Source organism: Schistocerca serialis, chromosome 10, assembly GCF_023864345.2.
Source record: "Schistocerca serialis cubense isolate TAMUIC-IGC-003099 chromosome 10, iqSchSeri2.2, whole genome shotgun sequence".
In the NCBI taxonomy this organism is placed as follows: domain Eukaryota; kingdom Metazoa; phylum Arthropoda; class Insecta; order Orthoptera; family Acrididae; genus Schistocerca; species Schistocerca serialis.
Window position 1 is genome coordinate 234,264,096 of NC_064647.1, and position 24,055 is coordinate 234,288,150.

A 24,055-nucleotide genomic window follows, 5' to 3' on the forward strand; every position below is an offset into this window, starting at 1 on the left:
GATGCCCCATCCGCGTGATGTGTTGCTCTTAAATTAACAAAGAATATTGTACAACTGTTTTTTATGTAGCAGCAATGGAAAGTTGCTGCACCACCATGTCACAATGGAATGGAATAATTTTTGCATAGTGTAATGATAATGAACATTAAGTTACTATCTATAGTTATTTTAAAGATTCATTTACAGTGTAGTATATATTAGTTAGTAAATATTATTTTAGGCTTTGGCGAAAGGTGTAGGGCTCATTTGCAATTATTATTTCTTGTACTAGTCTATTGTACAATCTTAATTCAGGGCGTAATACACTATTTCGAGTTTTTTTACTTTTTTCTTCTGTTTAGATGTAAACACTGTCTGGATTTGGTTCCATGGCCATGTATTGTGCTGTTTGTGGTGTACAGACTAAGATTTTTTCTTATGTACATCATGTTGTGGTAGATGTATTCACACAGAACTGTTAGAATTTCTAACTTTTTGAATAATTCTTTAGAGTGTGTTCTGTTAGGGCTATTTGTCACTATTTATACAGCTATTTCTGTATCTTAAAAATAATGTGTATGTTCCCAGCAATTATTCCTCAAAACATGATCCCATAGCTGAGAATTGAATGCATATATCCAAAGTAGGCTACTGTTGCTGTCATCAGCAAGTCATATTTTTTCTCTGTGCCTGACACACCGTGTAAAAACAGTTATATACGTATAAGGAAGACAATTTGGTCCAAAACACTCCGTAGGGGATGCCTATATTAACTTATTTCAGGTCTGATAAGTGTTTCACTACTAGTCTTTTAGAAATAAGTGAGATTTCAACTCTTTGCACCTGGTTTTCCAAGCATGACTTAAACCAATTCTGTGCCATACCCCTTATTCATAATAACTCTGATATGTGCAGTAAAATTATGTGGCCAACTGTGTTGTATGCCTTTGATAGATTTTTTTTTTTTTTTTTTTTTTTTTTTTTTTTAAAGGAAGAAGAAGGAGAAAAGGTAAAGTTTGTGCAGTCTCACCTTTAACTAGGGTTTCAAGTAAGAGAAGTTTGTATTTATTTAATTACTCCATTAGTGCATTTTTCATTATGTTTTATGTTGTTTTGGAAATGAAACATAATAAAGAAACTGGTTTGCAGTTTTCTACATTTTCCTCATTACCATTTTATAGTACTGGTATTACTTTTGTTTGTTTCAGGAAAGCAGTCAGATGTGAAATATTCATTAATTATTATTGTTAATGGGTTTTTATGTTGTTTACACATTTCTTAAGGACACTGTCTAGGATCTCATCTAACCCTGTGGATTTATTATTGTTCAACTGGTACAATACCAGTGCCACCTCTTTCTCTATTGTTGGAAAGAGCACCACTGAGTGTGGTTACTGGTCCTTGTGATGCAGAACATATGTGTATGAAAATTTCTCTTGCAGTTTTGAAGCAACGCTACTGAAGTGTGCATTCATGAAATTTGCTTGTTCCTTTGGGTTGCTGATTTGAACATCTTTGCTTTCAATCTATTTTTCCGTATGTTTTTGTGCAACATGTGCTGTCTCCTGTCTGGTTACATTCCAGATTGCTTTGCTTTTTTACCTGCCTTCAGTAATGTTTTACTGTTTGTAAGATTTTATTTTGCAGGTAGCAATACCTTTCTATAATTTCTCCCATAAATTTTGTAGATTCTGAAACAGCTGAGTCAATCTGGCTATTTTGGATAGATACGAGATCCCTTAGAGTTTCAGAGGATTTTTGATACCTGTGGTCACCATAGACATTTTTGGAGCTCCAATGAAATGAAATGTTCTGGGAAAATGCTTCCTCAAATTTTAATTTTAATATTGTCATGAATATATTAAATATTTGTTTATATTTGTTTCTGCACATACTTTCTCCTACCTTTCATGTTGCAACTGGGATGAGAAATGATGTAGGTTTGATTCTCAGAAGACCCTTTTGAATGCATTCAATTCAGCAGACTTTTCTGTGTAAATGTTTGCTTTTGATATATGCCAGAAATGATCTGATCAGCCTAGATTTTGAACAAGTAACTGGCAGTGATTTCTTTCTGTGTCTGTTGCTAGGAAGATTGTTGAGGAAGATTGTTTGGTCATCACTCTTGCTTGGAACAACAAGTTACTTTTTGTGGTAGAAAAGAGGAGGCAGAGGAAACTGGAGGTTGGAGGGTGGAGGTTGGGAGAGGGGGAGGGAGTGAGAGGGGGGAGGGTGCAGGAAGAAAGAAAGAATAATACAGTACAGTAAATTTCATTATACGCTAGCTAAGAAATATGACAGAGAATTATTGTATACTATCAGTGAGAGGTTCCTCATCATATCATCTTTAATTCAGTTAAATTCTAAACATATGTTGTTACAACTCAGTGTATAATATTTACAAGCAAATAAGAGTGCAGAAAAATGATTGTTGATGTACAAACCTCATATGACATAAGATCAGCAAAGTCTTCAAATTTTTTAGCTCGTGGTAGGTTTATTAATTCCCGGTAATCATTGTAGCTTCCCAAACCATTATCCCTTCCTCTAAGAATGTCAAACATATCTAGATCTTGACCATAAGCCTGATCTACTCTGAACAGGTTTCTGTTAAGCTGAAATTGTTAAAATTACACCAGTCACATTATTGAGAATAAACAAATTAGTAATAGTTACAATTCTGCAAACAATTAAGAATTTTAAAATATCTGTGACAAACAACATATAATTTGATGCACTATCATTTCATAGTCCACAGGTACACCCACTGTCATTGTCTTGGAGAATGCCTAATATGGTAAGTTTAGTACAGTATACTCATGTGTAGCCTGTAACCGTTAATTTGTCAGTAGTTTGCCATCCTTTTGGTGACAAGTTGCTGAAAATCATAATTATTGTAAAACACCTTTGAGTAATCATGAGGAATGACCTAACTGGCATGTGATCTGATGTTTCTCTGGCGTATTTCTAACTTGTAGAATTCTTAGAGGTCCATCCGGGTCACAGTATAAGTACTTCATCAACATACGATGTGACCTGCATGGACACCTGTGAATTCTGAAAGACTTGGACTGGAATGTCCACTTAAAACAGATAGTAGGAAGAACAGGTGCCAAGCAGAGATTGATTGGAAGAATCATAAGGAAATACAATTTGTGTATGAAATAAGTGACTTATAAAATGCTCGTCTGAGCGACACTTGAATATTGCTAAACAGTCTTTTACACCTATAAGGTTGGGTTAATAGAAGAGATAGAGCAGATTCAATGAACAGCGGCACATAATGTTACAGACGTCTGTGTAGAGCACATGAGAGCATTATGGAGATGATCATCGAACGTCAAGTGCAGATGCTACAAAAGAGGCTTTGCGCATCGCAGAGAGGTTTACTACTGAAATTCTGAAAGAGTATGTTTGGGGAAGAGACAGACAACATATTAATTACTTCCCCTCACAAATTACTTCCTTCCACGTGTTAGTTCCTCCCACATATGACTGTGTCCCACATATTACTTCCTTTCTCCTGGATATTCCTTTCCACATATTACTTCCTCCCATGCATTACATCCTCCCATATCTTATTTTGTTACATATATTACTTCCTTACACATACAGGGTAACAATTATTGAACTACATGAAAAAAAACATAAATTAGTTACAAACTAAGCTGTGCACACACTTTATTCAACATGTAAACATCACTACCGATATTTGGATTTAGGTTATGGCATGTTAGATATGTCTGCCATCATTGGCGATGATGTGGCACAGATGAAGAGCAAAGTTCTGCATGACCCGCTGAAGTGTCAGAACATCAGTGCTGTTGATGACCTCTTGAATGGCTGTTTTTAGCTCAGCAATGATTTTTGGAGTTATTGCTATACACATGATCTTTAATATAGCCCCACAAAAAAGAGTTGTATGTGTTCAGATCCAGAGAATATATAGGCCAATCGAGGCCCATGCCAGTGGCCTCTGAGTACACCAGAGCCAGAATGATGTCCCCAGAGTGCTCCTTCAGGACATCAATCACTCTCCTGCTTTGATGGCGTCAAGCTCTGTCTTGCATGAACGGCATCTTATCGAAATCAGGGCCACTTTTGATAATGGGGATGAAATCATCTTCTAAAACATTCACATACCATTCAGTAGTCAATGTGTCATCAAGGAACATCACACCATTACTCCATCACTGGACACTGAACACCACATGCACCCGTTGAGGTTGAAGATACTTCTTGATCATGAAATGTGGACTCTCAGTCCCCCAAATGAGCCAGTTTTGCTTATTGGCAAACTCAGACAAATAAATGTGGACTCTCAGTCCCCCAAATGTGCCAGTTTTGCTTATAGGCAAACTCAGACAAATAAAAATGGGATTCATCACTAAACCAAATCATCTATCATCTCCAGATCGACATATATAACAGGAAGTTGTAAAGTTTTAAGTATCTCATATATATATATTTAAAAACAAAGATGATGTGACTTACCATACGAAAGCGCTGGCAGGTCGATAGAAACACAAAAAAAACATACATACACACAAAATTCTAGCTTTTGCAAAAAACTGTTGCCTCATCAGGAAAGAGGGAAGGAGAGGGAAAGATGGAAGGAAGTGGGTTTTAAGGGAGAGGGTAAGGAGTCATTCCAGTCCCGGGAGCGGAAAGACTTACCTTAGGGGGAAAAAAGGACGGGTATACACTCGCACACACACACATATCCATCCACACATATACAGACACAAGCAGACATATTTAAAGACAAAGAGTTTGGGCAGAGATGTTAGTCGAGGTGGAAGTGCAGAGGCAAAGATGATGTTGAATGACAGGTGAGGTATGAGTGGCGGCAACTTGAAATTAGCGGAGATTGAGGCCTGGTGGATAACGGGAAGAGAGGATATATTGAAGAGCAAGTTCCCATCTCCGGAGTTCGGATAGGTTGGTGTTAGTGGGAAGTATCCAGATAACCCGGACGGTGTAACACTGTGCCAAGATGTGCTGGCCGTGCACCAAGGCATGTTTAGCCACAGGGTGATCCTCATTACCAACAAACACTGTCTGCCTGTGTCCATTCATGCGAATGGACAGTTTGTTGCTGGTCATTCCCACATAGAATGCGTCACAGTGTAGGCAGGTCAGTTGGTAGATCACGTGGGTGCTTTCACACGTGGCTCTGCCTTTGATCGTGTACACCTTCCGGGTTACAGGACTGGAGTAGGTGGTGGTGGGAGGGTGCATGGGACAGGTTTTACACCGGGGGCGGTTACAAGGGTAGGAGCCAGAGGGTAGGGAAGGTGGTTTGGGGATTTCATAGGGATGAACTAAGAGGTTACGAAGGTTAGGTGGACGGCGGAAAGACACTCTTGGTGGAGTGGGGAGGATTTCATGAAGGATGGATCTCATTTCTGGGCAGGATTTTAGGAAGTCGTATCCCTGCTGGAGAGCCACATTCAGAATCTGATCCAGTCCCGGAAAGTATCCTGTCACAAGTGGGGCACTTTTGTGGTTCTTCTGTGGGAGGTTTTGGGTTTGAGAGGATGAGGAAGTTGCTCTGGTTATTTGCTTCTGTACCAGGTCGGGAGGGTAGTTGCGGGATGCGAAAGCTGTTGTCAGGTTGTTGGTGTAATGGTTCAGGGATTCCGGACTGGAGCAGATTCGTTTGCCACGAAGACCTAGGCTGTAGGGAAGGGACCGTTTGATGTGGAATGGGTGGCAGCTGTCGTAATGGAGGTACTGTTGCTTGTTGGTGGGTTTGATGTGGACGGACGTGTGAAGTTGGCCATTGGACAGGTGGAGGTCAACATCAAGGAAAGTGGCATGGGATTTGGAGTAGGACCAGGTGAATCTGATGGAACCAAAGGAGTTGAGGTTGGAGAGGAAATTCTGGAGTTCTTCTTCACTGTGAGTCCAGATCATGAAGATGTCATCAATAAATCTGTACCAAACTTTGGGTTGGCAGGCCTGGGTAACCAAGAAGGCTTCCTCTAAGCGACCCATGAATAGGTTGGCGTACGAAGGGGCCATCCTGGTACCCATGGCTGTTCCCTTTAATTGCTGGTATGTCTGGCCTTCAAAAGTGAAGAAGTTGTGGGTCAGGATGAAGCTGGCTAAGGTAATGAGGAAAGAGGTTTTAGGTAGGGTGGCAGGTGATCGGCGTGAAAGGAAGTGCTCCATCGCAGCGAGGCCCTGGACGTGCGGGATATTTGTGTATAAGGAAGTGGCATCAATGGTTACAAGGATGGTTTCTGGGGGTAACGGATTGGGTAAGGATTCCAGGCGTTCGAGAAAGTGGTTGGTGTCTTTGATGAAGGATGGGAGACTGCACGTAATGGGTTGAAGGTGTTGATCTACGTAGGCAGAGATACATTCTGTGGGGGCTTGGTAACCAGCTACAATGGGACGGCCAGGATGATTGGGTTTGTGAATTTTAGGAAGAAGGTAGAAGGTAGGGGTGCGGGGTGTCGGTGGGGTCAGGAGGTTGATGGAGTCAGGTGAAAGGTTTTGTAGGGGGCCTAAGGTTCTGAGGATTCCCTGAAGCTCCGCCTGGACATCAGGAATGGGATTACCTTGGCAAACTTTGTATGTGGTGTTGTCTGAAAGCTGACGCAGTCCCTCAGCCACATACTCCCGACGATCAAGTACCACGGTCGTGGAACCCTTGTCCGCCGGAAGAATGATGATGGACCGGTCAGCCTTCAGATCACAGATAGCCTGGGCTTCAGCAGTGGTGATGTTGGGAGTAGGATTAAGGTTTTTTAAGAAGGATTGAGAGGCAAGGCTGGAAGTCAGAAATTCCTGGAAGGTTTGGAGAGGGTGATTTTGAGGAAGAGGAGGTGGGTCCCGCTGTGACGGAGGACGGAACTGTTCCAGGCAGGGTTCAATTTGGATAGTGTCTTGGGGAGTTGGATCATTAGGGGTAGGATTAGGATCATTTTTCTTCGTGGCAAAGTGATACTTCCAGCAGAGAGTACGAGTGTAGGACAGTAAATCTTTGACGAGGGCTGTTTGGTTGAATCTGGGAGTGGGGCTGAAGGTGAGGCCTTTGGATAGGACAGAGGTTTCAGATTGGGAGAGAGGTTTGGAGGAAAGGTTAACTACTGAGTTAGGGTGTTGTGGTGCCAGATTGTGTTGCTTGGAATTTTGAGGTTTTGGAGGGAGTGGAGCTGGAAGTGGGAGACTGAGTAGATGGGAGAGACTGGGTTTGTGTGCAATGAGAGGTGGTTGAGGTTTGCTGGAAAGGTTGTGAAGGGTGAGTGAGTTGCCTTTCCGGAGGTGGGAAACCAGGAGATTGGATAGTTTTTTTAGGTGAAGGGTGGCATGCTGCTCTAATTTGCGGTTGGCCTGGAGGAGGATGCTCTGAATAGCCGGTGTGGATGTGGGAGAGGAAAGATTGAGGACTTTTATTAAGGATAGGAGTTGACGGGTGTGTTCATTGGCTGAGTTGATGTGTAGGTGAAGGATTAGGTGGGTGAGGGCAATGGATTGTTCGGTTTGGAACTGGTATAGGGACTGATGGAAAGAAGGGTTGCAGCCAGAGATGGGAACTTTAAGTGTGAGGCCTTTGGGGGTTATGCCAAATGTCAGACAAGCCTGAGAAAATTTTCTCAGGCTTATTTTCTCAGGCTTGTCTGACATTTGGCATAACCCCCAAAGGCCTCACACTTAAAGTTCCCATCTCTGGCTGCAACCCTTCTTTCCATCAGTCCCTATACCAGTTCCAAACCGAACAATCCATTGCCCTCACCCACCTAATCCTTCACCTACACATCAACTCAGCCAATGAACACACCCGTCAACTCCTATCCTTAATAAAAGTCCTCAATCTTTCCTCTCCCACATCCACACCGGCTATTCAGAGCATCCTCCTCCAGGCCAACCGCAAATTAGAGCAGCATGCCACCCTTCACCTAAAAAAACTATCCACCTCTGGAAAGGCAACTCACTCACCCTTCACAACCTTTCCAGCAAACCTCAACCACCTCTCATTGCACACAAACCCAGTCTCTCCCATCTACTCAGTCTCCCACTTCCAGCTCCACTCCCTCCAAAACCTCAAAATTCCAAGCAACACAATCTGGCACCACAACACCCTAACTCAGTAGTTAACCTTTCCTCCAAACCTCTCTCCCAATCTGAAACCTCTGTCCTATCCAAAGGCCTCACCTTCAGCCCCACTCCCAGATTCAACCAAACAGCCCTCGTCAAAGATTTACTGTCCTACACTCGTACTCTCTGCTGGAAGTATCACTTTGCCACGAAGAAAAATGATCCTAATCCTACCCCTAATGATCCAACTCCCCAAGACACTATCCAAATTGAACCCTGCCTGGAACAGTTCCGTCCTCCGTCACAGCGGGACCCACCTCCTCTTCCTCAAAATCACCCTCTCCAAACCTTCCAGGAATTTCTGACTTCCAGCCTTGCCTCTCAATCCTTCTTAAAAAACCTTAATCCTACTCCCAACATCACCACTGCTGAAGCCCAGGCTATCCGTGATCTGAAGGCTGACCGGTCCATCATCATTCTTCCGGCGGACAAGGGTTCCACGACCGTGGTACTTGATCGTCGGGAGTATGTGGCTGAGGGACTGCGTCAGCTTTCAGACAACACCACATACAAAGTTTGCCAAGGTAATCCCATTCCTGATGTCCAGGCGGAGCTTCAGGGAATCCTCAGAACCTTAGGCCCCCTACAAAACCTTTCACCTGACTCCATCAACCTCCTGACCCCACCGACACCCCGCACCCCTACCTTCTACCTTCTTCCTAAAATTCACAAACCCAATCATCCTAGCCATCCCATTGTAGCTGGTTACCAAGCCCCCACAGAACGTATCTCTGCCTACGTAGATCAACACCTTCAACCCATTACGTGCAGTCTCCCATCCTTCATCAAAGACACCAACCACTTTCTCGAACGCCTGGAATCCTTACCCAATCCGTTACCCCCAGAAACCATCCTTGTAACCATTGATGCCACTTCCTTATACACAAATATCCCGCACGTCCAGGGCCTCGCTGCGATGGAGCACTTCCTTTCACGCCGATCACCTGCCACCCTACCTAAAACCTCTTTCCTCATTACCTTAGCCAGCTTCATCCTGACCCACAACTTCTTCACTTTTGAAGGCCAGACATACCAGCAATTAAAGGGAACAGCCATGGGTACCAGGATGGCCCCTTCGTACGCCAACCTATTCATGGGTCGCTTAGAGGAAGCCTTCTTGGTTACCAAGGCCTGCCAACCCAAAGTTTGGTACAGATTTATTGATGACATCTTCATGATCTGGACTCACAGTGAAGAAGAACTCCAGAATTTCCTCTCCAACCTCAACTCCTTTGGTTCCATCAGATTCACCTGGTCCTACTCCAAATCCCATGCCACTTTCCTTGATGTTGACCTCCACCTGTCCAATGGCCAACTTCACACGTCCGTCCACATCAAACCCACCAACAAGCAACAGTACCTCCATTATGACAGCTGCCACCCATTCCACATCAAACGGTCCCTTCCCTACAGCCTAGGTCTTCGTGGCAAACGAATCTGCTCCAGTCCGGAATCCCTGAAGCATTACACCAACAACCTGACAACAGCTTTCGCATCCCGCAACTACCCTCCCGACCTGGTACAGAAGCAAATAACCAGAGCAACTTCCTCATCCTCTCAAACCCAGAACCTCCCACAGAAGAACCACAAAAGTGCCCCACTTGTGACAGGATACTTTCCGGGACTGGATCAGATTCTGAATGTGGCTCTCCAGCAGGGATACCACTTCCTAAAATCCTGCCCTGAAATGAGATCCATCCTTCATGAGATCCTCCCCACTCCACCAAGAGTGTCTTTCCGCCGTCCACCTAACCTTCGTAACCTCTTAGTTCATCCCTATGAAATCCCCAAACCGCCTTCCCTACCCTCTGGCTCCTACCCTTGTAACCGCCCCCGGTGTAAAACCTGTCCCATGCACCCTCCCACCACCACCTACTCCAGTCCTGTAACCCGGAAGGTGTACACGATCAAAGGCAGAGCCACGTGTGAAAGCACCCACGTGATCTACCAACTGACCTGCCTACACTGTGACGCATTCTATGTGGGAATGACCAGCAACAAACTGTCCATTCGCATGAATGGACACAGGCAGACAGTGTTTGTTGGTAATGAGGATCACCCTGTGGCTAAACATGCCTTGGTGCACGGCCAGCACATCTTGGCACAGTGTTACACCGTCCGGGTTATCTGGATACTTCCCACTAACACCAACCTATCCGAACTCCGGAGATGGGAACTTGCTCTTCAATATATCCTCTCTTCCCGTTATCCACCAGGCCTCAATCTCCGCTAATTTCAAGTTGCCGCCACTCATACCTCACCTGTCATTCAACAACATCTTTGCCTCTGCACTTCTGCCTCGACTGACATCTCTGCCCAAACTCTTTGTCTTTAAATATGTCTGCTTGTGTCTGTATATGTGTGGATGGATATGTGTGTGTGTGCGAGTGTATACCCGTCCTTTTTTCCCCCTAAGGTAAGTCTTTCCGCTCCCGGGATTGGAATGACTCCTTACCCTCTCCCTTAAAACCCACATCCTTTCGTCTTTCCCTCTCCTTCCCTCTTTCCTGATGAGGCGACAGTTTGTTGCGAAAACCGAGCGAGGTGGCGCAGTGGTTAGCACACTGGACTCGCATTCAGGAGGACGACGGTTCAATCCCGTCTCCGGCCATCCTGATTTAGGTTTTCCGTGATTTCCCTAAATCACTCCAGGTAAATACCGGGATGGTTCCTCTGAAAGGGCACGGCCGACTTCCTTCCCCATCCTTCCCTAATCCGACGAGACCGATGACCACGCTGTCTGGTCTCCTTCCCCAACCAACCAACCAACCAACCTTTGTTGCGAAAGCTTGAATTTTGTGTGTATGTTTGTGTTTGTTTGTGTGTCTGTCGACCTGCCAGCACTTTCATTTGGTAAGTCACATCATCTTTGTTTTAAGGGAGAGGGTAAGGAGTCATTCCAATCCCGGGAGCGGAAAGACTTACCTTAGGGGGAAAAAAGGACGGGTATACACTCGCACACACACACATATCCATCCACACATACAGACACAAGCAAACATGTCTCTCATCTTTGTTTTTTTATATATATATATATATATATATATATATATATATATATATATATATATATATATATATATATATATATATATATATATATATATATATATATATATAAAAAAAATAGAGGGAAACATTCCACGTGGGAAAAATATATCTAAAAAGAAAGATGATGAAACTTACCAAACAAAAGCGCTGGCAGGTCGATAGACACACAAACAAACACAAACATACACACAAAATGCTAGCTTTCGCAACCAATGGTTGCCTCGTCAGGAAAGAGGGAAGGAGAAGGAAAGACAAAAGGATATGGGTTTTAAGGGAGAGGGTAAGGAGTCATTCCAATCCCGGGAGCGGAAAGACTTACCTTAGGGGGAAAAAAGGACAGGTATACACTCGCACACACACACATATCCATCCACACATACACAGACACAAGCAGACATTTGTAAAGGCAAAGAGTTTGGGCATTTTTTGGGCAGAGATGTCAGTCGGGGCGGATGTACAGAGGCAAAGATGAAGTTGAAAGACAGGTGAGGTATGAGCGGCGGCAAATTGAAATTAGAAATTAGCGGAGATTGATGCCTGGCGGATAGCGAGAAGAAAGGATATGCTGAAGGGCAAGTTCCCATCTCCGGAGTTCTGACAGGTTGGTGTTAGTGGGAAGTATCCAGATAACCCGGACGGTGTAACACTGTGCCAAGATGTGCTGGCCGTGCACCAAGGCATGTTTAGCCACAGGGTGATCCTCATTACCAACAAACACTGTCTGCCTGTGTCCATTCATGCGAATGGACAGTTTGTTGCTGGTCATTCCCACATAGAACGCTTCACAGTGTAGGCAGGTCAGTTGGTAAATCACGTGGGTGCTTTCACATGTGGCTCTGCCTTTGATCGTGTACACCTTCCGGGTTATAGGACTGGAATAGGTGGTGGTGGGAGGGTGCATGGGACAGGTTTTACACCGGGGGCGGTTACAGGGGTAGGAGCCAGAGGGTAGGGAAGGTGGTTTGGGGATTTCATAGGGATGAACTAAGAGGTTGCGAAGGTTAGGTGGACGGCGGAAAGACACTCTTGGTGGAGTGGGGAGGATTTCATGAAGGATGGATCTCATTTCAGGGCAGGATTTGAGGAAGTCGTATCCCTGCTGGAGAGCCACATTCAGAATCTGATCCAGTCCCGGAAAGTATCCTGTCACAAGTGGGGCACTTTTGGGGTTCTTCTGTGGAAGGTTCCGGGTTTGAGGAGATAAGGATGTGGCTCTGGTTATTTGCTTCTGTACCAGGTCGGGAGGGTAGTTACGGGATGCAAAAGCTGTTTTCAGGTTGTTGGTGTAATGGTTCAAGGATTCCGGACTGGAGCAGATTCGTTTGCCACGAAGACCTAGGCTGTAGGGAAGGGACCGTTTGATGTGGAATGGGTGGCAGCTGTCATAATGGAGGTACTGTTGCTTGTTGGTGGGTTTAATGTGGACGGACGTGTGAAGCTGGCCATTGGACAGGTGGAGGTCAACGTCAAGGAAAGTGGCATGGGATTTGGAGTAGGACCAGGTGAATCTGATGGAACCAAAGGAGTTGAGGGTATATATATATATATATATATATATATATATATATATATATATATATATATATATATATCTAAAAACAAAGATGATGTGACTTACCAAATGAAAGTGCTGGCAGGTCGACAGACACACAAACAAACACAAACATACACACAAAATTCAAGCTTTCGCAACAAACTGTTGCCTCATCAGGAAAGAGGGAAGGAGAGGGAAAGACGAAAGGATGTGGGTTTTAAGGGAGAGGGTAAGGAGTCATTCCAATCCCGGGAGCGGAAAGACTTACCTTAGGGGGAAAAAAGGACGGGTATACACTCGCACAAACACACATATCCATCCACACATATACAGACACAAGCAGACAATGTGTCTGTATATGTGTGGATGGATATGTGTGTTTGTGCGAGTGTATACCCGTCCTTTTTTCCCCCTAAGGTAAGTCTTTCCGCTCCCGGGATTGGAATGACTCCTTACCCTCTCCCTTAAAACCCACATCCTTTCGTCTTTCCCTCTCCTTCCCTCTTTCCTGATGAGGCAACAGTTTGTTGCGAAAGCTTGAATTTTGTGTGTATGTTTGTGTTTGTTTGTGTGTCTGTCGACCTGCCAGCACTTTCATTTGGTAAGTCACATCATCTTTGTTTTTAGATATATATTTCCTATGTGGAATGTTTCCCTCTATTATAACCATATATATATATATATATATATATATATATATATATATATATATATATATATATATATATATATATATATATATATATATATATATATATACATATATAAAAAAAACAAAGATGAGGTGACTTACCGAATGAAAGCGCTGGCAGGTCAATAGACACACAAACAAACACAAACATACACACAAAATTTGGTGTCTGTATGTGTGGATGGATATGTGTGTGTGTGCAAGTGTATACCTGTCCTTTTTTCCCCCTAAGGTAAGTCTTTCCACTCCCGAGATTCGAGTGACTCCTTACCCTCACCCTTAAAACCCACTTCCTTCCGTCTTTCCCTCTCCTTCCCTCTTTCCTGATGAGGGAACAGTTTGTTGCGAAAGCTTGAATTTTGTGTGTATGTTTGTGTTTATTTGTGTGTCTATCGACCTGCCAGCGCTTTCGTTCGGTAAGTCACCTCATCTTTGTTTTTATATATAATTTTTTTTATATATAATTTGTTTATATATAATTTTTCCCACGTGGAATGTTTCCCTCTATTATATATATTATATAGGGAAACATTCCACATGGGAAAAATATATCTAAAAACCAAAGATGATGTGACTTGCCAAACAAAAGCGCTGGCAGCTCGAAAGACACACAAACAAACCCAAACATACACACAAAATTCAAGCTTTCGCAACAAACTGTTGCCTCATCAGGAAAGAGGGATTTACTAAGAAAACGGCCAAAAATTATCAGTGATGTGGGAAAAACGGAAATGGAAATAAAGCGAAAGTTATTAGAAATAGCCGAAATGATTGTTTAAAAGGTGAAAGGAACTGTTTGTGAACTAGAAACGGTGGATTTTATAGCAGCGGTAGTGTTGAAAGCGGAAAAAAAAATTTTTTTTGGTTATGGTTTGGAAGTGGGTTACGTATTATTGAGTATATATAGGCGGGATAAAATTGTATAGCAGATCCTGATGAGGCAACAGTTTGTTGCGAAAGCTTGAATTTTGTGTGTATGTTTGCGTATCTATCGACCTGCCAGCACTTTCGTTCAGTAAGTCACATCATCTGTGTTTTTAGATATATTTTTCCCACGTGGAATGTTTCCAGAAGATGTGACTTACCAAACAAAAGTGCTGGCAGGTTGATAGACACACCAACAAACACAAACATACACACAAAATTCTAGCTTTCGCAACCAACGGCTGCTTCATCAGGAAAGAGGGAAGGAGAGGGAAAGATGAAAGCGTGTTGGTTTTAAGGGAGAGGGTAAGGAGGAGTCATTCCAATCCCGGGAGCGGAAAGACTTACCTTAGGGAGGAAAAAGGACAGGTATACACTCGCATACACACACATATCCATCCGCACATACACAGACACAAGCAGACATTTGTAAAGGCAAAGAGTTTGGGCAGAGATGTCAGTCGAGGCGGAAGTACATAGGCAAAGATGTTGTTGAATGACAGGTGAGGTATGAGCGGCGGCAACTTGAAATTAGCGGAGGTTGAGGCCTGGTGGGTAACAAGAAGAGAGGATATACTGAAGGGCAAGTTCCCATCTCCGGAGTTCTGACAGGTTGGTGTTAGTGGGAAGTATCCAGATAACCCAGACGGTGTAACACTGTGCCAAGATGTGCTTGCCATGCACCAAGGCATGTTTAGCCACAGGGTGATCCTCATTACCAACAAACACTGTCTGCCTGTGTCCATTCATGTGAATGGACAGTTTGTTGCTGGTCATTCCCACATAGAAAGCTTCACAGTGTAGGCAGGTCAGTTGGTAAATCACGTGGGTGCTTTCACACATGGCTCTGCCTTTGATCGTGTACACCTTTTGGGTTACGGGACTGGAGTAGGTGGTGGTGGGAGGGTACATGGGACAGGTTTTACACTGGGGGCGGTTACAAGGGTAGGAGCCAGAGGGTAGGGAAGGTGGTTTGGGGATTTCACAGGGATGAACTAAGAGGTTACGAAGGTTAGGTGGATGGCGAAAAGACACTCTTGGTGGAGTGGGGAGGATTTCATGAAGGATGGAACTCATTTCATTTCATGAAATGTAGCACATTGTATCTTAGTGCTAAAAAGGTGCTGACCATAAGAGTGCATCATTGAGAGTTTACTGTCACAGGAACCCATCCACTTCAAATAAGTATGGACCAATTAACCTTACTCTCTGAACTACACACAATTCAATAACATGGTTGTTATGTAATGTAGTGGTTTTTCATGAAGGTCATGAGGGTTCTGTCCACTCAAAAATAAAAAAATTCTGATTATTAATGCAATCCAAATAAGTGAATATGTGTTTTATCATTGTAGGCACATTTCAAGGTTGTTTGCATATGACCTCACAAGCTTTCATAATCACGTTTAAACAATTTTTGAACAACAATGATCCTCTATGGATGAAACTGCAAGTCTGTTGAAAAACTCAATGCACACTCTGGGAAGTGCCTCTGGAAAGATGTCTGGGCAGTGGTGATGGAATAATCATTTACCAGAAATGATTCCACAGTATTACCATGTTCTTTACCCATCCACAGCATGACTGGGATTCATTACAGACTACAATTTAAAGTAGCTGAATGTAAATTCCATGTATTCAGTGTCCTATCCAATCCTTGTTATTTTAATCAGTCTATCGCTATGGCAAAATGTGGGAACAAAACTTCCAACTTCATAAATATCAGTCATTTTAATATAGTTTATTTATTTTGATCCATCTCTTTTCTATTTGAACTTTAAATGAGGAAGGATGTTTTTCTGCATCCTTTAAATGTACATGAACTTTAAAAACTACTTCAGTGGTGGCTTGAAAAGTTATTTAGAGTTCCTAGACATCTACAACTCGCTTTATGGAAGAAGAAAATGTGTATTAGGAAGACCATTGACAGTTAAGTAAACTTATAAACATTCAAATGAAAAATATCAAGCCTCACCCAAAATTTAAAATACTTCACAAAAACAAAGTGAACCACAAAAATGTTGACACAAAAGTATTATAACACGAGTGAATGTGGCATGAATTGGCTAATTTCTGTTAGAAGAAGATAGTGACACCATCAGGATGTGAGTCTCAGTTATAAACAACAGCCAGCCAGGAAACATAACCATCCCGTTCCGATCTGCAGGTAGTATGGGTCAGCTGTACTGTCTCTTTGTAAACTCATCACAGAGACATACTGAACCAGAAAAAGCAGGATGAAATGCAAGACAGTGAAACAAAAGCTAAGAACAATTAGTGGTGTCAAAGTAATAAGGGGTAAAGAGCCTTTGGAAAACAGTAGAGGTTGGATACTTCTTTTCCCAATTGTATCATTTTGATACCCTATCCACCACACACAAGACTTCACTTGTAGTGAAACTGGACAATGTGTTGCACTCAATTTTGTGTATAAGGGGTGTTCAAAAAGACATGAGCCAGAGGCATGATTACAGAAACCAGTACCTGTATGTTAGAAGTAGTGACCATGGTTGTTGAGACACTTGTCCCACTGTGACGTAAGGCAGTGAATGGCTGTCTCATAAAATTCCCAATGCTGCGATGTTAACCAGCTCCGCACATACAGCTGAATTCGTCATCCGAGGTGAACTATTTGCCCCTCAGAGCAGAAATGGCTTAATCACAGGGAGAGAGGTGCAGACTGTATGGAGGGTGGCCAAGAACATCCTATTTGAATATCTGCAGGAGTGCCGCGACTGTGTTGGCCATATGAGGCTTTGCATTGTCAAGGATCAGAATGACCCCACGGGTGAGATTGCCCGGTCGTTTTGATTTGATCGCTTGGCAAAGGGTGGTCGAGGTTTGCAAGTAATGCTGGGCATTCACTGTTGTCCTGTGCTGCACGAAGTGAATCGGAAGGGTGCCATCTTTGTCAAAGAAGAACGTCAGCATAACCTTTCTTGCACTCGTGTGGATGGCCTTGGTTTTTTTGGTGGTGGTGACCCTGGATGCTTCCACTGGAGACTGTCATTTTGAATCTGGTTTGAAGTGATGACACCATGACTCATCTCCAGCCACCACTTGTTCCAGGAACGCATTCCCTTCCCGGGCATAGTGCTGCAGATGAGCAAGACATTGGGCCATTCGACATGCTTCCTGGTGTGGTTGAAGACTGTGGGGCACCCACTGAGCACACCCTTTGTGCACATGCAGTCGTTCCTTCATGATGGTGTGAACACTTGCCAACAACTCTGACATCACAGTCCACGGTGCCACTGACCTCCGGCTCCAGCTTGCACCAGAACTACAATTCCGTTAGACCTTGCATGTTGCTACTGTGGTTTGATTTTCTTAAGCATTTTTGTCTCTCTCCCAACCTTCATTTGTCCGCCTTACCAGCATGTGCATTCCTGGCTCCTTCACTCCTTCCCCTCTGCCCCCCACCACTAGTTCAGTACGACCTCCTTTTTGTGCTACCTCCAAGTGCTGCCATTTGACAGTAAACTTCGTCATCTCGTTAGCTGAGCCTGCAACTCAGTGCTGCGAGATCAATGCCCTCTGCTCCAACAACAATATCCTTCATCAGCTGGTAGCCAACATTTCAGCCAACCTGGCACAGGCTCTTTGCACAGTCAACAACCTCACTGCTTGCTGCTTCACGTCATTGGTTGTATATCCACACTCATCACTCCCTCACCCCTGATCACACTTCATAAATGTTGGGTCAGTGACATTCAAACAATCAATGTTTTGTGTGGTCAGATACTTCATCTCTTGATACATGTGTGTTCCTTCCATAGGTTATCCATTACAGAAGATCCTCCAGTTCATTATAAGGCCCAATACCTAACCTCTAAGAAACTTCATCACGCAAAAGCAACCATTCATGAATTCTTACATGCAAGAATCTGGTTTGAAGTGATGACACCATCAAATAGCAATTGGTCATTGCCCCTTTATCTAATCCCTCAAAAGGATGGTTCATTCTGATTGTGCAGGGACTACTGCAAGCTCAATGCACATACTGTTATGGACAACTACCCTATTCCTCACATACAACACTTTGCTTGACAATTCAGTGGGGCATGGGTTTTTGACTTGGTTGACTATCACAAAGCATATGATCAGATCCTTATGTACAAAGACCGCATACCGAAAACAGCCATCATTATGCCATTAGTCTGTTTGAGTACTGCTTTATGCCATCTGGTCTCAAGAATGCTGTTCAGACTGGCAACAGTTTGTACTTCTTTCCCTACATTTTTGCTCTATCTATCTTACCGACATTCTCATCTAGTCCATCTCCACTGAGTGGCATGAGCAGCACTTAACACAGGTCCTTAAAGTGCTTGTCGACACAGTGTGGAGACTAACCGTACCAAATCGCAGTTGCGCTGCACTAGTGCTGCTTTCCTTGAGCATACTGTCACAACTGAGGGAAACCGTACGACATTAGACCATGCCTCTTTTATTGGTGACCTGCCATTACCAGAAAACTACCACATCTGTAATGATTCCTCAGAATGGTAAATTTTTTCCGGTGCCATATACCTCAGCTGCTTCTCTCCAGACTCTGCTGATAGATGCCATGGCAGGCAAGAAAATTTCTGTGGTGTGGAAAGTACAATGGTCTGATGATATGATCCACACATTCAGTGCTCTTGAGACTTTCCTTATGAGTGCCTTTACACTTGCTCACTCACTTACTAATGCTTACATCTCTAGCATGACTGACATGAGTGCACTGTCAATCAGCATCGTTCTTCAGTGACAGGTCAGTGACATGACCCGACCTCTCCATTTCTTCTCAAAAAATGCTCCCCTCCTCAATGCAACTGATCAGTGTTCAACCAGGAACTCCTTGCAATGTATGAGGCTGTGTGATACTTCCATGAGGACACTGGATAACATGAAGTCACAATTTTACCAATCAAAAACTGCTCACAGATGCGCCCTGCAACCCTGCTAATTATCTTCCCACTAGACATTTCTGTCACATGGACCTCATTAGTCAATACACCACAGATGTGACTAGATCAAGGGACCTCATAATGCTGTCGCTAATTACATGTCACATGTGCAGGGCATTTCATCTTCCTTCTGCAGACGACGACTGAGACATTCAAAATTTACTACAGTACACTACCAATGTGTTGACAGTAGAATACCATGTGTTCCTTGCTCCTCCCATCCAGTGCTGTGTGATACCTCTACAAGTGCTCTCCACCCCCTGGTCCTGTCTTCCCTATAATATATGTTTTCTTTGGCCATTCATGATTTTGCACACCTGGAAATAGAGGCTACCACATGCCTAATGACAGACAGTTTCGTGTAGCCTGCAGTAAAAAATGACACGCATGCTTACCTTGCCGCCATAGCAAGGTTGTTTGTCATGCTCGACCCCTCTGTAGGACAATGTGACAAAAGAAAGGATGGTTCCTTCACGTACATCTCAACCTTGTGGGTCCTCTTCCTCCTTCAGAAGGTTTTATGTACATACTACCTGACACTGATAGTGCCAGCAGATGGGTGGAGGCTGTTCCCATCTCAGACATATTTGCTGATCTGGGCACATGAGCCTTTGCCACTACATGGCCCTCCCAATTTGGCTGTCCATCTTCTATAATGACCAACCAAGGGAGACAATTCAAGTCACTCCTCTTTACCAGATTCTGCGGCCTGTGTGGTGTCAACAAATTCCACATGACTGCGTATCCCCCCTTGAGCAACGGACTCGTTGAGCATTGGAACTGTACACTTAAAGTGGTCCTCAAGTGACTTCAGGCTCGTAGTCAGAGGCTGTTCTATAGATGTTACTCAGCATCAGCACTGCCTTTAAAGATGACCTAAATTGTTTCTTAGAAAAGGTATTATGTGGTGTGCCTTTGACACATCCTGTTTGTTGAAGATCGATGACTCTGAGCTACTCCCCCCCCCAATTCCCCTCCTCACTACCAAGCTCCCCTCCTATCGAACACATCCACTCGCACATTATTAACATCCACACTCTGCCCCCACATGCTTCCCACCATACTGTGAATGTTTGTGCACAAAGACCTAGAAGACTGCAAGTTTTTTATGCTCCAGGATGACGTAGTCTGGGAAGCGTTTCAACCTCCTAGCTCCAGCCCGCACAGGGGTGTTTTCACACACAAATAATACTTTAGACATTTGCCTCAACAAGAAACAGCAGATTATGATGGGCCCTTGATGAGGATCCTCTATCAAAATATGATTCTGAGATGTCATCCAGGCCATGGCTTACTCTGTGTGTGTCAAATAATTGATGTTCATGTTCACCTCTCTATGTATATCCACTGATGCCAGTGTCCATCTGATGACTCCCTGCTGGACAATGTGCCCTCTCACTGTGTGACCTCTATACCATCATCACTTCACTCTTCTCGTAATGTTGTGATATTCACGCTTGACATACCTGCATTATGTGTTGAGGATCACTCTCTCCAACTCAGAGATGGCACTCTCTTCATTCTCTGTGGTTCTCCACATACACTTGATTCAACATCTGCCGACATCACTCTGCTCGGCTCCCTCCATCTTGTGCATGGTGCCAATGAGGGCAACATCACAGCTTCCTTTGACAACAATGGTCACCTCTCTAACATGGTCCTGCTCTTTGTGCACCCTCCCTCTACAATCCCTCTCTCTTGAGTGGGCAGACCTATGCATCCTCCTCACTGGCTTCAGAACTAAATGGTCTCTGGTATCCACAACCTCACACCACCTGTGGCCTCAAGAGATGGTCCACTCATGTTTTCGTCACAAGCCTGCTGTGACATGATTGGTCGCACAGTCTTGCACAACTCCTCGCCTGATACCAACCAGCCGCCTCTCCACCACTTACCAGTAAAGGGTCATTTGTTGTTTTCCAGAAGGCTTTTTGCACTATTCTCTATGAGCAACTTGTAATCAACACTTACCAGTAAAGGGTCATTTGTTGTTTTCCAGAAGGCTTTTTGCACTATTCTCTATGAGCAACTTGTAATCAAATTGTGTGCCTATGAAGTATCACCTCAGTCTTGCGATTTGATTAATGATTGCCTGTTACAAGGGTTACAGTTTGTGTAATTGATGGGAAGCCATCTATTATAACCAAAGTGATATGTGGGGTACTCATTGGAAAAGTTATAGGTCCTCTGTTGTTCTTAATCTATATAAATGATTTACCTCAGCTCAGTACAGCCGATAGATATACACAAAACAGAACTGAAAATTTACATTCCTAGCTTTCGGAACTTTGTTCTTTCATCAGGGAGGAGAGAGGGGAAAAAAGGGAAGAAGGGAAAGTGGATTCAGTTACTCACAACCCAGGTTATGAAGCAACAGGGAAAGGTAAACAGGGAGGGTAGCAAGGATGGAGGCATGGTTGTCAGAGGGAAGCCAAAGATATTCTACTGTAAGTACTGTGCCAGCTTCAAACCAAAGAGGATGCATACAGAAGTAAAGAGGTATATAGTATAAAGATAAACACAACTATGTAGGATAAAAAGATGCGTGAATGGCTAAAGAGGAAAGGGAAAGAGGAGAAGACTGAAGAGTGAATGGGAGTGAGGTTGTTTAACGTAGGTTCAGTCCAGGGGGATGGCGGGATGAAAGGATGTGTTGGAGTGCAAGTTCCCATCTCCGCAGTTCAGAGGGACTGGTGTTGGGTGGGAGAAGCCAAATGGCACATACGGTGTAGCAGGTTCCTAGGTCCCTAGAGTTATGCTGGAGGGCATGCTCTGCTACTGGGTATTGGGCATCTCCTAGGCGGACAGTTCGTCTGTGTCCGTTCATGCGCTCAGCCAGTTTGGTTGTTGTCATGCCGATGTAAAAGGCTGTGCAGTGCAGGCATGTCAGTTGATAAATGACATGTGTAGTTTCACACGTAGCCCTGCCTTGAATTGTGTATGTTTTACCAGTAGCGGGGCTGGAGTAGGTGGTTGTGGGGGGATGCATGGGGCAGGTTTTGCAGCGGGGTCGGTTACAGGGGTAGGAACCGCTGGGTAGAGAAGGTAGTCTGGGAATATTGTAGGGTTTAACAAGGATGTTACAGAGGTTAGGGGGGCGACGAAAGGCAACTCTGGGTGGTGTGGGGAGAATTTTGTCAAGGGATGATCTCATTTCAGGGGTTGACTTGAGAAAGTCATATCCCTGGCGGAGTAATTGGTTGATGTTTTCGAGGCCAGGATAATATTGGGTGACAAGAGGGATGCTTCTGTGTGGTCTGGGGGTAGGAACATTGTTGTTGGACGGGGAGGAATGTATTGCTCGGGAAATCTGTTTGTGGACAAGGTCTGCAGGATAGTTGCGGGAGAGGAAAGCACTGGTCAGGTTATTGGTGTAGTTGTTGAGGGATTCGTCACTGGAGCAGATATGTTTGCCACGAATACCTAGGCTGTAGGGAAGGGAGCGTTTGATGTGGAAAGGATGGCAGCTATCAAAGTGAAGGTACTGTTGTTTGTTTGTGGGTTTGATATGGACAGAGGTGTGGATGTGAGCTTCAACAAGATGAAGGTCAACATCCAGGAAGGTGGCTTGGGTTTTGGAGAAGGAACAGGTGAAATTCAGATTCGAAAAGGAGTTGAGATTATGGAGGAAATTAAGGAGTGTTTCTTCACCATGAGTCCAGACCACAAAGATGTCATCTATAAACCTATACCAGGCCAGGGGAAGCAGCTGTTGGGTCTTCAGGAAAGCCTCCTCCATGCGGCCCATGAAGAGGTTGGCATAGGAGGGAGCCATCCTGGTTCCCATGGCCGTTCCCCTGATTTGTTTGTAGGTCTGGCCTTCAAAAGTGAAGTAATTATGGGTGAGGATGAAGTTGGTAAGTGTGATAAGGAACGAGGTTTTTGGAAGATCTTCGGATGGGCGTTGGGAGAGGTAGTGCTCAAGGGCAGAGAGACCATGGGTATGTGGGATGTTTGTGTAAAGGGATGTAGCATCTATGGTGACAAGAAAGGTTTCAGGTGGGAGAGGAGTGGGAATGGATTTGAGGCGTTCTAGGAAGTGGTTTGTGTCTTTGATGTAGGATGGGAGTCTGCGGGTGATAGGTTGTAGGTGCTGGTCTACCAGAGCTGAGATACGTTCGGTTGGGGATTTGAAGCCTGCTACAATGGGACGGCCAGGATGGTTCTCTTTGTGGATTTTGGGTAATAGGTAGAAGGTAGGGGTACGTGGCTCAGGTGGAGTGAGTAAGTCTATGGAAGCCGTTGTGAGGCCTTGTGAGGGACCTTGGATTTTTAGGATTTTTTGCAGCTCGGTCTGGATGGAGGGAATGGGATCCTGGGTAACAGCTTTGTAGGTTGAGGTGTCAGAGAGTTGACGCAGTCCTTCTGCCACATACTCCACACAGTCAAGTACGACAGTTGTGGAGCCTTTATCCGCCGGGAGGATGACAATAGAGCGGTCTATTTTCAGCTCCTTAATGGCACGGGATTCAGCTGGGGTGATGTTGGGGGTTGTCAGGATGTTCTTCAAGAAGGACTGGGAGGCAACACTGGATGTGAGGAATTCCTGAAATGTCTGTAAGGGATGGTTTTGGGGGAGGGGAGGAGGATCCCTTTGAGAAGGCAGTCGGAACTGTTCTAGACAGGGTTCGACACTGGGTCTAGTACTTGGGGGCTGTGTTTGGGTAGTGAAGTGATATTTCCAGTTGAGGTTCCGGGTGAATGAGAGGAGATCTTTAACCAGGGCAGTGTGGTTGAATTTAGGTGTGGGGCTAAAGGTTAAGCCTTTTGATAGAACAGATGTCTCTGGAGGAGAGAGGGATCTGGATGAGAGGTTTG

The 24,055-nt window shown here is 44.2% G+C and overlaps 1 protein-coding gene across 1 annotated transcript in view; it reads right to left on the reverse strand.

The window, feature by feature from the left end:
• Nucleotides 1-24,055, reverse strand: part of LOC126425159 (peroxidase-like) — a 208,856-nt gene that overhangs the window by 31,356 nt on the left and 153,445 nt on the right. Inside the window, exon 11 of the mRNA XM_050088109.1 lies at nt 2,424-2,594. Within this exon, the coding sequence (XP_049944066.1) occupies nt 2,424-2,594 (171 nt within the window). The remainder of the gene's footprint in view (nt 1-2,423; nt 2,595-24,055) is intronic.